General features: G+C 42.3%; 1 protein-coding gene across 4 annotated transcripts; it reads right to left on the bottom strand.

Moving 5' to 3' along the window:
- Window positions 1–414: 414 nt before the first annotated feature.
- LOC129845695 (COP9 signalosome complex subunit 2-like) lies at window positions 415–11,755 on the bottom strand. 4 transcript variants are annotated; one of them, XM_055913578.1, is made up of 13 exons: window positions 11,603–11,755; window positions 10,971–11,084; window positions 10,817–10,894; window positions 10,531–10,656; window positions 9,970–10,068; window positions 8,530–8,607; window positions 7,972–8,146; window positions 7,471–7,649; window positions 7,195–7,247; window positions 4,714–4,811; window positions 4,267–4,349; window positions 3,912–3,970; window positions 415–1,018 (listed from the first exon to the last, which is right to left on the bottom strand). In XM_055913578.1, exons 1-13 carry the CDS (start codon window positions 11,738–11,740, stop codon window positions 874–876), a joined length of 1,425 nt encoding a protein of 474 aa, XP_055769553.1. In that variant the 5' UTR covers window positions 11,741–11,755; the 3' UTR covers window positions 415–873. The 4 variants fall into 4 exon arrangements, with proteins under 4 accessions (XP_055769553.1, XP_055769555.1, XP_055769552.1 ...); XM_055913580.1 differs by having other exon boundaries at window positions 9,970–10,059; window positions 11,603–11,711; XM_055913577.1 differs by having other exon boundaries at window positions 11,597–11,705.
- Window positions 11,756–13,286: the final 1,531 nt, after the last annotated feature.

Raw genomic sequence — 13,286 nt, 5'->3', positions numbered from 1 at the left:
ATGCAGAAAGTAGATGTCTAACCGATTTGCCAAAACTATAGTTTGTTAACAAGACATTTGTGGAGTGGTTGAAAAACAAGTTTTAATTGCTCCAACCAAAGTTTATGTAAACTTCCGACTTCAACTGTATGTCTAGCCTGCAACATCGAATCAACTTTTGGATTCTAATAGATTTGCTACTGTTCTGTATGCAATGTGATGGATGACAGATTCACTCCCATCACTGAAAATATCTATCTATTCATACGTTTCTGCACACAAACAATTGACTAACACTAAGAACAGGAGTCTGTTGCAACTACCAAATACTACCGATATTTACAAATAATATAGTACGGAACCAAAGTTAGCATGAGAGCTAAAAAGTAGACGGTATCTAGACCTACATTGAAATGTCATATACAGTAAACACAGTTGGAGAACATTCGTTTTTTTTATTCACAACAGCCAACGTGCATTCAATGCTGCAGCTACATGTTGTGAAAAAGGTTTCCCAACACCAGCTTTCAGTCAACAGGCACAAATAAACCATTGTGTTATTGTACTCAAACTGCCCACCGAAAAAAATACAGCACTTTTAAAAAGGTGTTGACAGTGATATTTCTTAAATCATTCTACTAAAGTCTTGTGAAAAACAAACACGAGGGGCTTGAAGTAAACTGAGATGTCCCTTAGAGTGCTGATGTCTTCTAGAAAGCAGTATCTCTCCTTCTCTGGGAAATGCAGTGTCAGATCACAAACATCTCTGTGCTGCTGTGTAGCTCAGCCCATCCACACTGGATGGTTTGGTTTATATTCTGACACATTGGAACAGTTGATTGAGATTCTCCTTACTATCTTTCAGTGCTGTCCATTGTCACATGTCAGTCAGAATCATGTGAGTTTGCTGACGATGGCTTGATTGAGGGAGTTGAGTTGTTTAGTCCATTTGTCTAAGGCAGTGTAGCGCGCCCCTCCTCTCTTCTGGTAGTCTAGCTCCAACAGCTGGTTGACCTGGTCGATACGGCCTTGGATGGTGCTACAGGGAGGAAACCACAGAGAACAATGGTTCAATAAATACAACACAAGAATGGACATTGGCATCCTAGCAACATGACTAAACATTCTTTCCATCTTGGTCAGGATTTTTTTTTGAAATTGATCAAATATGGTAAACAATATTGCATAAAACAATGTATCTTTATATAAAAATGGGATCAACAACATCAATATTTGCATCCGATTATGGTTCAAATGACACAAATCACTGTGGATAGCATTAGTTGGAGTCATTGTTGAACTTCTTTCACTGTTTGGTTTCTGTCCAGCACCTGAACCACTGATGTGTGTACTCTCTCTCAACCAATTATCACATCTACACTAAGCTGTCTGGTGAACACATTCCACCACCTCCACATTTCACTACATACAGTACATATTCTGTTGAGCTCTGTGACAACGGTGGGAATGCAGTGTCAAATGTCAATCTGTTCCAGTTGACTGGCTGTAGATGTGATCTGGCTGAGGGTAGTAAACAATACACAGCAGTCTGCTACAGTAGCGTGGGAAATAATAAAGACATGATAGATAAGATACCCGCAAACTGTTGATTTCGCCCAAAGTTTTATTTGCCCAATGTTTTGATCAAAAGGTCTTCATCCAACTGACAAGGACCTTTGGATCAAAACATTGCACAATAAAACTGCGGGAGCAATCAACAGTTTGCAGGTATCTTTCTTTCATAAGTTTACTTTTTGTAGCCTGCAAGTTACTGGATGTGTGTGCGTACACTACTTCTAAACCAAATAATGAAACCAGTAATAAATGACAGATCTGCAATAAACTAAGCAGGGAAGAATAACACCACAAACAGAGACAGAGGAGAGAGAGACAGAGACAGAGCGAGACAGAGACAGAGATGCTGGCCTCCTGCATTCCTTAAGGTGCAGGGTGGAAACTATGAGGAACTGAGAAATGAGGAATTCAAATGATCCCCGTACAGGAAACATGCTCTGCTTCGTCTTGCGATGCCTCTGTGTCAGCCAGGTACACTATACACTGAGTATACTAGGGCTGTCCCAACAAAAAAAATAGTTTGTGTATTTTTATTTTTCCCATATATAGACACACCCTATTGTTTGAATAAAATCAACTATATGTTGGCTACTGCGCATGTCTGATGCTTTAAGCACTGCAATTAAAAATAAAGACACAAATTACCAAAGAGGGAGCCAGAGATCAATATAGCCTAACCAGAGAGGCAAAAACCTGTTCCCAACCAGACCCTCCTCTTCCCGCTGCTGCTGGCCTTTGCAGCTTCTGAAGTAGCCGGTAATAGGCTACACCTACGGGCATCAACCTTTTCCATTTGGATTGGCAAGTTATTTCTACTGACCTGCGTGCCAGTTATAATTTTCATATGCACATTTTTGTAGAACAGTTTAATTTAATTTATAATAAAGTCTTCATATCTCAAAATCAATGTCATGTGGTCAATAAGAATTCTACCTAATGAAAAAAGTAACTTCTATTGCCAATAGGTAAAAATAACCTACATAATGCCAATAAATAAAAACACTGTAGCCCGCAGGTAGAAAAAATCCCGATAAAAATAAATATCCTATAAATCACATAAGTAATCAGGTATGCCCTTTATGACGTTTCCACCCGATCAGGGTATTACATTTTTTCCCTCTTTCATGCCGAGTGGTTATCGAAAGAGAGCTGGAAATATTTTTTAAATAGGCTACGTTGAGGAACTATTTTCATTCTCAATGGATATAAAAACAGACTTTCTTTACTTGCTGTTGAAGGCGAAGAAAACATTTCTTTGAGAAGCTCCACAGTGATGGGGAGTTAAGACAGAAATACTATCAGATCCCCAAATTGGCACATTTGTGCACCTACATTTGCGCGCAGGCCAGGTGCCCTAGACCTACTTCTGTGTGTCCCCTTACTCAAGATTGACAGGAGCGCCCCAAACAAAAGAAAATGAAGACAACTCGTAAATTGAATGGAAAATGTTTCTCACAAGTGTAGCATAGGTTGTGCACTCTGCTAACAATGTGTCCACTCCTACAATGACAACGGTAAGACTGGAATAATAATATAGTGAACGCATTAAAATAAATGACAGTAACCAAACAATGTAGATAAGAAATGTTGGTCATTTATGTTAAATGTACAACTGGTGATACTGGTGTACCATCCCGCGGCCTGCAATGGATTAGTCCACTCAGACAGGTGTGAATCAGACAGGTGTCTCGTGTGCCATCATTTAAAAAAATATATTTGCCACTGCTCGACTGAAAAAGAATCTTGGTCGACCAACAGCCTATTGACCAAACAATCGACTAAATGGGGTAAGCCCTAGAGCATACAAAACATTAGGAACACCTTCCTAATATAGAGTTGCACCCTTTGCCCTTCAGAACAGCCTCAATTCATCAGGGAATGGACTCTACAAGGTGTCGAAAGGGGATGCTGGCCCATGTTGAATCCAATGTTTCCTTCCCACAGTTAGGTCAAGTAGGCTGGATGTCCTTTGAGTGGTAGACCATTACTGATACACACGGGAAACTGTTGAGCGTGAAAAACCCAGCAGCGTTCCATGTCTCAAGGCTTTAAAATTCTTCTTTAACCCATCTCTTCCCCTTCATCTACACTGACTGAAGTGGATTTAACAAGTGAAATAAGGGATCATAGCTTTCACCTGGATTCACCTGGTCAGTCTGTCAATGGAAGAGCACTCGGTGTAGTATATAAGAGGTATTCAGCCTCTCACAGAAATACAGAAGAGTCTAGAGAAAACATACAAGTCTTCCATGGAGTGAATGTCTGTTTGATGCAAAAAACTTTTCCTAACAGTGTATTCTACACTCCTAAATAGTAGTTTGGGCCACACATCAGATGCATGTCTAGGACAAACTTACTTGTCCAATATGCACTGCACCAACAAACTCTCCACGTCACAAACATCTATGTTCAGCTCCTGAGACAGAGAAGACAGAGCACAGGGCGTTACACTTTGATCAATCCAAACAGCAACATCAGTGACCTAATAAATACATGATCTACTCAGCAAAGTTCCTTATCAGATACATTATCAATACACACAGTGAAGTCAATGATTAACTCTAGCCTGGTCTCAGATCTGTTTGTGCTTTCCTACCAACTCTTATTGTAAAAATCATCATGCCAATGCCCATAGGAATTGGCAAAAAAGCACACAAACAGATCTGGGACCAGGCTAGTTAGTCCAGATGCCAGTGCTGTCCTCAGACTTACCTTAGAGATGAATGGGATGTGTATTCTAGTGTAAGGCTTGATGAGCGCGATAAGGACCTGGGTCCTGATGTTCCGCAGCAGCTCTAGAAAATAAGACAACACAGCACTGATCAGTCTCTTCAGACCTCACCCCCGTCCACCAGGACACACTCACGCCCGTCCACCAGGACACACTCACCCCCGTCCACCAGGACACACTCACCCCCGTCCACCAGGACACACTCACCCCCGTCCACCAGGACACACTCACCCCCGTCCACCAGGACACACTCACCCCCGTCCACCAGGACACACTCACCCCCGTCCACACATCTCAATATGCAGATACTGGTACAGTCTGTCTCAAGTTTGTTGAAACATCGCCTTCAATGCAATACTTCCATGTCTCGTTCATCAACAAATGTGAGAAAGCCCACACACATACACATACAAACAAACACCACTCACCCTCTATATGTTCTCTGATGAAGGGGTCATCCATGATACTACTATGGTTGGTCTTCAGTATCTTCTCAAACTCTGTGATGTCATTATTCTGATAGGAGCTGAGAGTAGACACACAACAGAAGAACAGTCACTGGGTTAGAATAATGACATTACAATCCATAAAATAATGACATACAGTTGAAGTCGGAAGTTTACATACACCTTAGCCAAATACATTTATTCTCAGTTTCACAATTCCTGACATTTAATCAGAGTAAAAATTCCCTGTCTTAGGTCAGTTAGGATCACCACTTTATTTTAAGAATGTGAAATGTCAGAATAATAGTAGAGAGAATGATTTATTTCAGCTTTTATTTCTTTCATCACATTCCCAGTGGGTCAGAAATGTACATACACTCATTCAGTATTTGGTAGCATTGCCTTTAAAATTGTTTAACTTGGGTCAAACGTTTTGGGTAGCCTACAACAAGCTTCCCACAATAAGTTGGGTGAATTTTGGCCTATTCCTCCTGACAGAGCTGGTGTAACTGAGTCAGGTTTGTAGGCCTCCTTGCTCGCACACGCTTTTTTAGTTCTGCCCACACATTTTCTACAGGATTGAGGTCAGGGCTTTGTGATGGCCAATACCTTGACTTTGTTGTCCTTAAGCCATTTTGCCACAACTTTAGAAGTATGCTTGGGGTCATTGTCCATTTGGAAGACCCATTTACGACCAAGCTGTAACTTCCTGACTGCTGTCTTGAGCTGTTGCTTCAATATATCCACACAATTGTCCTTCCTCATTATGCCATCTATTTTGTGAAGTGCACCAGTCCCTCCTGCAGCAAAGCACCCCCACAATCCTGATGCTGCCACCCCCGTGCTTCACGGTTGGGATGGTGTCTTTGGCTTGCAAGCCTCTCCCTTTTCCTCCAAACATAACGATGGTCATTATGGCCAAACAGTTCTATTTTTGTTTCATCAGACCAGAGGACATTTCTCCAAAAAGTATGATTTTTGGCCCCATGTGCAGTTGCAAACCGTAGTCTGGCTTTTTTATGGCTGTTTTGGAGCAGTGGCTTCTTCCTTACTGAGCAGCCTTTCAGGTTATGTCGATATAGGACTTGTTTTACTGTGGATATAGATACTTTTGTACCTGTTTCCTCCAGCATCTTCACAAGGTCCTTTGATGTTGTTCTGGGATTGATTTTCACACCAAAGTACGTTCATCTCCAGGAGACAAAATGCGTCTCCTTCCTGAGCGGTATGACTGCTGCGTGGTCCAGTGGTGTTAAGGGAGGAGACCAGAGCTAAAGAGCAAATGGCTTTCAAATGGGCTTTTTAGGGTCGATGCCATTCAATCCAGCATCCGCTGTGTCAACGAATGTGGAGCCCGTGAACGGTAGGGCATTCATGCTTCTCACACTGTTCAGAGCAGAGGTACCAGAAACCCCTCCCCCAACTCGCCTGTCAACCAGTCATCGTCTGGGAATCAAACACGAGCTCATGTAGGCCTCAGCCTTGTTTTACATTTTGAGAAAGGTGTCAGAGCCACAGCCTAGGAGCGCTTCCATTTCCTTCTGCAATTGCATCACAATCACAGAGCAGACCCTCTGTGTCGTGGATCCCAGACTGACGATCACAGAGCAGACCCTCTGTGTCGTGGATCCCAGACTGACCATCACAATCCCAGAGCAGACCCTCTGTGTCGTGGATCCCAGACTGACCATCACAATCCCAGAGCAGACCCTCTGTGTCGTGGATCCCAGACTGACCATCACAATCCCAGAGCCGACCCTCTGTGTCGTGGATCCCAGACTGACCATCACAATCCCAGAGCAGACCCTCTGTGTCGTGGATCCCAGACTGACCATCACAATCCCAGAGCAGACCCTCTGTGTCGTGGATCCCAGACTGACCATCACAATCCCAGAGCAGACCCTCTGTGTCGTGGATCCCAGACTGACCATCACAATCCCAGAGCAGACCCTCTGTGTCGTGGATCCCAGACTGACCATCACAATCACAGAGCAGACCCTCTGTGTCGTGGATCCCAGACTGACCATCACAATCACAGAGCAGACCCTGTGTCGTGGATCCCAGACTGACCATCACAATCACAGAGCAGACCCTCTGTGTCGTGGATCCCAGACTGACCATCACAATCCCAGAGCAGACCCTCTGTGTCGTGGATCCCAGACTGACCATCACAATCCCAGAGCAGACCCTCTGTGTCGTGGATCCCAGACTGACCATAAATTAGGTTGAAGAGACGCCTCAGGCAAACCCGTGGTTAAAGGGTATCTTCACTATGTTACACCTCTATCAACCACTTATATGTGATGTAAAACAATAACAGCTTGGGTCGACTGACAACTCAGGACAAATAAGTGGAAATAGGTTGTAAATAGTGACGTTATCGTATAACTGATGCCATGGCTTTCTACCCTAAAATATCAGCAACACTACCATGGATGACAAGAAGCTCACACGTGTTCTTACCTTACTAGATTTGTCATGGCCAAGATCTCTGGGTCATTTTTATAGAGTTTGGCCTGTCACAGAAAAACACAACAACAACAGCCACTGTAATACAACACTTTATCAAGCAGTGTTTGCTGCAGGGGATTTGAGTTTGATTAATGTAATGTTGCCTCCAACAACATAGAGGTACGGGATGCATCCACCACGTGTATTTCTCCATAATGATAATGTTAGGAATTGCTCTAAGGGGATAAATAACATTTAACTGGACTTAACTAAACTGAATGAGTGTACCTCCTGTGAGTCGAAAGGGTTGATTCCAGACTTCATGAGCATGTTGGCCAGCACCAGGTACTTCAGACAGGTGGTTCTCCTGGGGCTGCCTGACTCATCGTAGTTCTTAAACGCCTCAAAGAAGTCTGTGTGGGCCTTCTCAAACTCCCCCTCTCTCAGGTGCATCTTACCCCCACACTCTGGGGAAGGGGACAAAACAGGAACAGGCCTGTTAGTACATCACATAAACACACGCAGTGACCGACACATCGTTTTACCATCTTTTACAATATTATCAATTTTTTCCACAATAGTGACAAATATCCCCGAGTCTTCCTACAGGTCACTTTACAAGCCGTAACCATATAATTACTATTCTAAGGGGGATTCTTTTTCTATGGTCAATGTATTTATTCAATGTAAACCACTGTGTGTGTGGCTCCAATGCAATACATGTAAAAGATAATAATGTTGACAGCTATGCTGCCTTCAGGGTTTCATGTGTCTACGGTGGTAACACACCCCTGATGACTCCCATAATGAGTGGGTGAGGGATAGCAGACTTGATGTGCAGGGACTGTTCATACAGGGCCTTCAGCTTCTTGTTGTTCTTCTGGGATGTGTACATCTGGATCTCCAGAGCATAGATCTCCAGGAGCTGGGTGCCTTTCTTTAGGTCGTCCTCCCCGTCATCTGTCTAGAGAGACATAGATATACAACATTACAGATCACACACACATAAAAGACCATAGATCCCCAATATCCTTTGTCTGCACTGCACATAGATATAGAACTTAACAGATCACATATACACATAACAGACCACAGATCTTCAACATTGTATGTCTGCAGTGCACATAGATATACCACATAATAGATCAGATATACACATAACAGACCATATATCTGCAACATCATCTGTCTCCAGTGCACATAGATATACAGCATAACAGATCATACCAGTATACAACAACAACAAAAATACTGCTAGCAGACATATTGGGAACTTAGCTACTCAGATGGCTGTGTAAACCCCATCAGACAAAACGCTGTCTCAGACTACCACCTGCCTTACTGTACCTGACAGGACTGGTGCAGCTGTCTGAGGATCTTCTGTAACTTCCCAAATTCGTCCCTCTCCAGGTACAGCTTGCCCAGCTGAGAGACAACAAGAGGACTTTAGTTAAAACAGGTTGAGAGACAACAAGAGAACGACAGTTAAAACAGGTTGACAACCAGAGGACTACAGTTAAAACAGGTTGACAACCAGAGGACTACAGTTAAAACAGGTTGACAACCAGAGGACTACAGTTAAAACAGGCTGAGAGACAACAAGAGAACGACAGTTAAAACAGGTTGATAACCAGAGGACTTTAGTTAAAACAGGTTGAGAGACAACGAGAGGACTACAGTTAAAACAGGTTGACAACCAGAGGACTACAGTTAAAACAGGTTGAGAGACAACAAGAGAACGACAGTTAAAACAGGTTGACAACCAGAGGACTACAGTTAAAACAGGTTGACAACCAGAGGACTACAGTTAAAACAGGCTGAGAGACAACCAGAGGACTACAGTTAAAACAGGTTGACAACCAGAGGACTACAGTTAAAACAGGTTGAGAGACAACAAGAGAACGACAGTTAAAACAGGTTGATAACCAGAGGACTTTAGTTAAAACAGGTTGAGAGACAACCAGTGGACTACAGTTAAAACAGGTTGACAACCAGAGGACTACAGTTAAAACAGGTTGACAACCAGAGGACTACAGTTAAAACAGGCTGAGAGAGAACAAGAGAACAACAGTTAAAACAGGTTGACAACCAGAGGACTACAGTTAAAACAGGTTGACAACCAGAGGACTTTAGTTAAAACAGGTTGAGAGACAACCAGAGGACTACAGTTAAAACAGGTTGAGAGACAACCAGAGGACTACAGTTAAAACAGGTTGAGAGACAACCAGAGGACTACAGTTAAAACAGGTTGAGAGACAACCAGAGGACTACAGTTAAAACAGGTTGAGAGACAACCAGAGGACTACAGTTAAAACAGGCTGAGAGACAACCAGAGGACTACAGTTAAAACAGGTTGAGAGACAACCAGAGGACTACAGTTAAAACAGGCTGAGAGAGAACAAGAGAACAACAGTTAAAACAGGTTGAGAGACAACAACAACTTCTATGTTTGTGCTATCACTAAATAAGGATGTTAGGGTGTTGTTTGGGAAACAATTTAACACAAACAGATCTCGCTACCAGTCTAGGGCATTGCAGAGGTAGAAACTCCCAAACACAGAGGTCTGACAAACTGCCAGATCAGATATTGTCCTACCCATAGAAATAAACAGAAACATTGTGTACTACATGCATGTCCCAATTCTCACTTGTTCACTTCACTTTACTGATTTGAGAGGAAATTACTAGTCCCTGCCTCCACCAATCCACTGCTTTTAGATTTTTGTGGGAAGTAGTGACCAAGTGCACACTTTAGGAAAAAGCTGATATTATTTGGACACACCCTACCTTTGTGTTGGTTTTGAACCAGAGTCTGTCGTTCTTGGCATCCTTCAGAGCGTCCAGCGTCGTTTCATAAAACTCCTGCAGCAGGTCCATCTGTGACACATAAAACAACCAACCACAGCCCACATTAACACCTCAGTCATCTAGAACATGAACCTCAGCCCACATTAACACCTCAGTCATCTAGAACATGAACCTCGGCCTACATTTAACACCTCAGTCATCTAGAACATGAACCTCAGCCCACATTAACACCTCAGTCATACAGAACATGAACCTCAGCCCACATTTACACCTCAGTCATCTAGAACATGAACCTCAGCCTACATTTAACACCTCAGTCATGTAGAACATGGAACCACTGCCACCACTTCATTCATACCAATAGGACTGACAGAGTCAGTAACTTAATCGGCCATATAAGACAAAAGTTGAAAGAAATTGATATTGATAAAAAGTTATTTTTTAAATGGAATAACAAACACTTGAGATTTGAGCCAAAATAAAGATCTGAGCTTTGAGGCCAAAAACCCATTGTTCTGGTTCCAGGTATTGCGTCTATACCTGTTTGGAGGTGGAGATGTAGTCTAGGATGGAGTTGATGGACTTCTCTGAGTAGTTTCTGGTCACAGCGCTCCTGATGTACGTCAACAGCTGCTTGTACCGAGACATCATCTCTGGGAAGTTGGTCTGTAGGACACACACAGGAGACAGAAGACAGGGCATTGAGTTAAGTTGTAGTGGGAATGACAGTATGTCATAAAGAAAAACTCAAAAGCACTAATCATACAGACTCAGAGATGGAGAGTAGACATTTTGCAACAACACCACAGCGCATTTCATTTCTTACTAGCTTGAAGTTGATTTTGATCATCTGTTTTAGGGCTTTGAACCCCCATTCTCCCTTCTCTCCCTCCAGCTCCAATACCTGCCAATAGAGAGTATACATTAGCATCATACACTCATCAATCTGTGAGTGGAGCGAGTGAGTAGCCAGTACCCACCTTCTGAAAGCTGTTGAGAGCTGCTGTGGGGTCATCTTCCTTCAGTGCTTTGGAGTTGTAGTACTGGTTCTCCAAGTCGACATTTGGCTCTGAGTTACTGTCCTCGGAATATTCCTGCGTTGAGACATAAACTCAGGACATAAGTTAGCTGGCTATGAGTTAATACAACAAAGCTTGATAACGTGACAGATGTTATGATTGGGCTAACGGCTTGCCATAGTTGTTTACTAATGAGTCTAAGTAGCTAGCTAGCTGTTTTATCTAACCAGCAACGGCGTAGTTATCTACACTTAGCTAGCTAGCTAAACGGTTGTATGTTTGTGGCTAGCTATGGTAACATAACATGCTATAATAAATTGACTAGTATAGCTAACTCAGTATACTATAGCAAATTCAGTTTCCCCCATGTCAAGCAGCCGAGTTTAGCTAGCACTAGCAGCAACTTTGCAAGCTATCATCGCCTTTATGCTAACGTTAGCTGAACAAGCTAACTATCTAGGTAGTTTAGCTACCTAACTAGCTAACTCCCCTGCTCCGACCTAGCTAATGAAAATATACTAGCTAAGGAAACAGCTCTGATTAGACATCAATAAACAAGGAAATAGAAACGTATTATGTAAACTTACGCTTACCAGATCATAATCTTCTTCATCGTCGCACATGAAATCATCTTCCATGTCAGACATCTTGACTGGTATTCGGAAACAACAAACAAATCGCAGCTCTACAGCGCCACCAAACACTACGCCGGTTTCAGTGTAGTACTGCATTATTCTTTCTGGTATTGTAGTTCGCTTTTCTACCCGAAGCTTGCGCTGTCACATCACATTTAGATAACATTGGTCCAGCTACAATTCAAACATAAGAAGTATAGATCTGTAACATTTCTAGTCTTTTCAATGAATTCAATTTGACTCACGGATAACTATCTTACCTTATCATCATAGAAATAGCCATAAAAAACTTGCATCACAAATCAAAGGGACAAGCATGAGGAACATGTATTTATGAAGTCTTACTCCTGCCTTACCTCCCTAGTCTTACCTCATTTGCACACACTGTATATAGATTTTTTTCCTATTGTGTTTTGACTGTACATTTGTTTATTCCATGCGTAACTCTGTGTTGTTGTTTGTGTCGCACTGCTTTGCTTTATCTTGGCCAGGTCGCAGATGTAAATGAGATCTTGGCCTACCTGGTTAAATAAAGGTGAAATCAAATATTTAAAAAGTTTACAGGATATATCAGGGACTCGTCCATATTGTAAACTGAAGAGTGCAGAGGCGTGTGTGTGTGTGTGTGTGTGTGTGTGTGTGTGTGTGTGTGTGTGTGTGTGTGTGTGTGTGTGTGTGTGTGTGTGTGTGTGTGTGTGTGAGTGCGTGCGTGCGTGCGTGCGTGTGGAGGGGGTAGTCATATACATACACACACACAGATACAGTACCAGTCAATGGTTTATCTTTATTTTGACTATTTTCAACATTGTAGAATAATAGTGAAGAAATCAAAACTATGAAATAACACATATGGAATCATGTAGTAACCAAGAAAGTGTTAAACAAATCAAAATATATTTGATATTTTAGATTCTTCAAAGTAGCCACCCTTGGCATTCTCTCAACTAGCTTCACGAGGAATGCTTTTCCGTACATCTACTCCGCGTCTCACAAAGACACGGCGGCTGGAACCAAAAATCTCAAATTTGGACTCCAGACCAAAAGACAGTATTCCATCGGTTTAATGTCCACTGCTCGTGTTTCTTGGCCCAAGCAAGTCTCTTCTTTTCATTGGTGTCCTTTAGTAGTGGTTTCTTTGCACCAATTCGACCATGGAGGCCTGATTCACGCAGTCTCCTCTGAAAAGTTGGTGTTGTGATGTGTCTGTTACTTGAACTCTGTGAAGCATTTATTTAGGCTGCAATTTCTGAGGCTGGTAACTCTAATGAACTTATCTTCTGCAGCAGAGGTAACTCTGGGTCTTCCTTTCCTATGGCGGTCCTCATGAGAGTCAGTTTCATCATAGCGCTTGATAGTTTTTGTGACTGCACTTGAAGAAACTTTCAAAGTTTTTGAAATTTTCCGAATTGACTGACCTTCATGTCTTAAAGTAATGATGGACTGTAATTTCTCTTTGCTTATTTGAGCTGTTCTGCCATAATATGGACTTGGTCTTTTACCAAATAGGGCTATCTTCTGAATACCACCCCTACCTTGTCACAACACAACTGATTGACTCAAATGCATTAAGAAGGAAATAAATTGCACAAATGAACTTTCAACAAGGCACACCTGTTAATTGCAATGCATTCCAGGTGGCTAC

This window comes from Salvelinus fontinalis, unplaced genomic scaffold (genome assembly GCF_029448725.1).
Source record: "Salvelinus fontinalis isolate EN_2023a unplaced genomic scaffold, ASM2944872v1 scaffold_0339, whole genome shotgun sequence".
NCBI lineage: Eukaryota > Metazoa > Chordata > Actinopteri > Salmoniformes > Salmonidae > Salvelinus > Salvelinus fontinalis.
This window is presented reverse-complemented; position numbering and strand designations above follow the sequence as displayed.

Excerpts from the sequence above, each read along its gene's own strand:
- LOC129845695 (XM_055913578.1), bottom strand. The coding sequence starts at position 11,740 with ATGCAGTACTACACTGAAACCGGCGTAGTGTTTGGTGGCGCTGTAGAG. Across the intron at positions 8,147-8,529 it reads AGCTGCACCAGTCCTGTCAG|ACAGATGACGGGGAGGACGA; the intron begins GTACAGTAAGGC and ends ATGTCTCTCTAG. Across the intron at positions 4,812-7,194 it reads GCCATGACAAATCTAGTAAG|CTCCTATCAGAATAATGACA; the intron begins GTAAGAACACGT and ends GTCTACTCTCAG.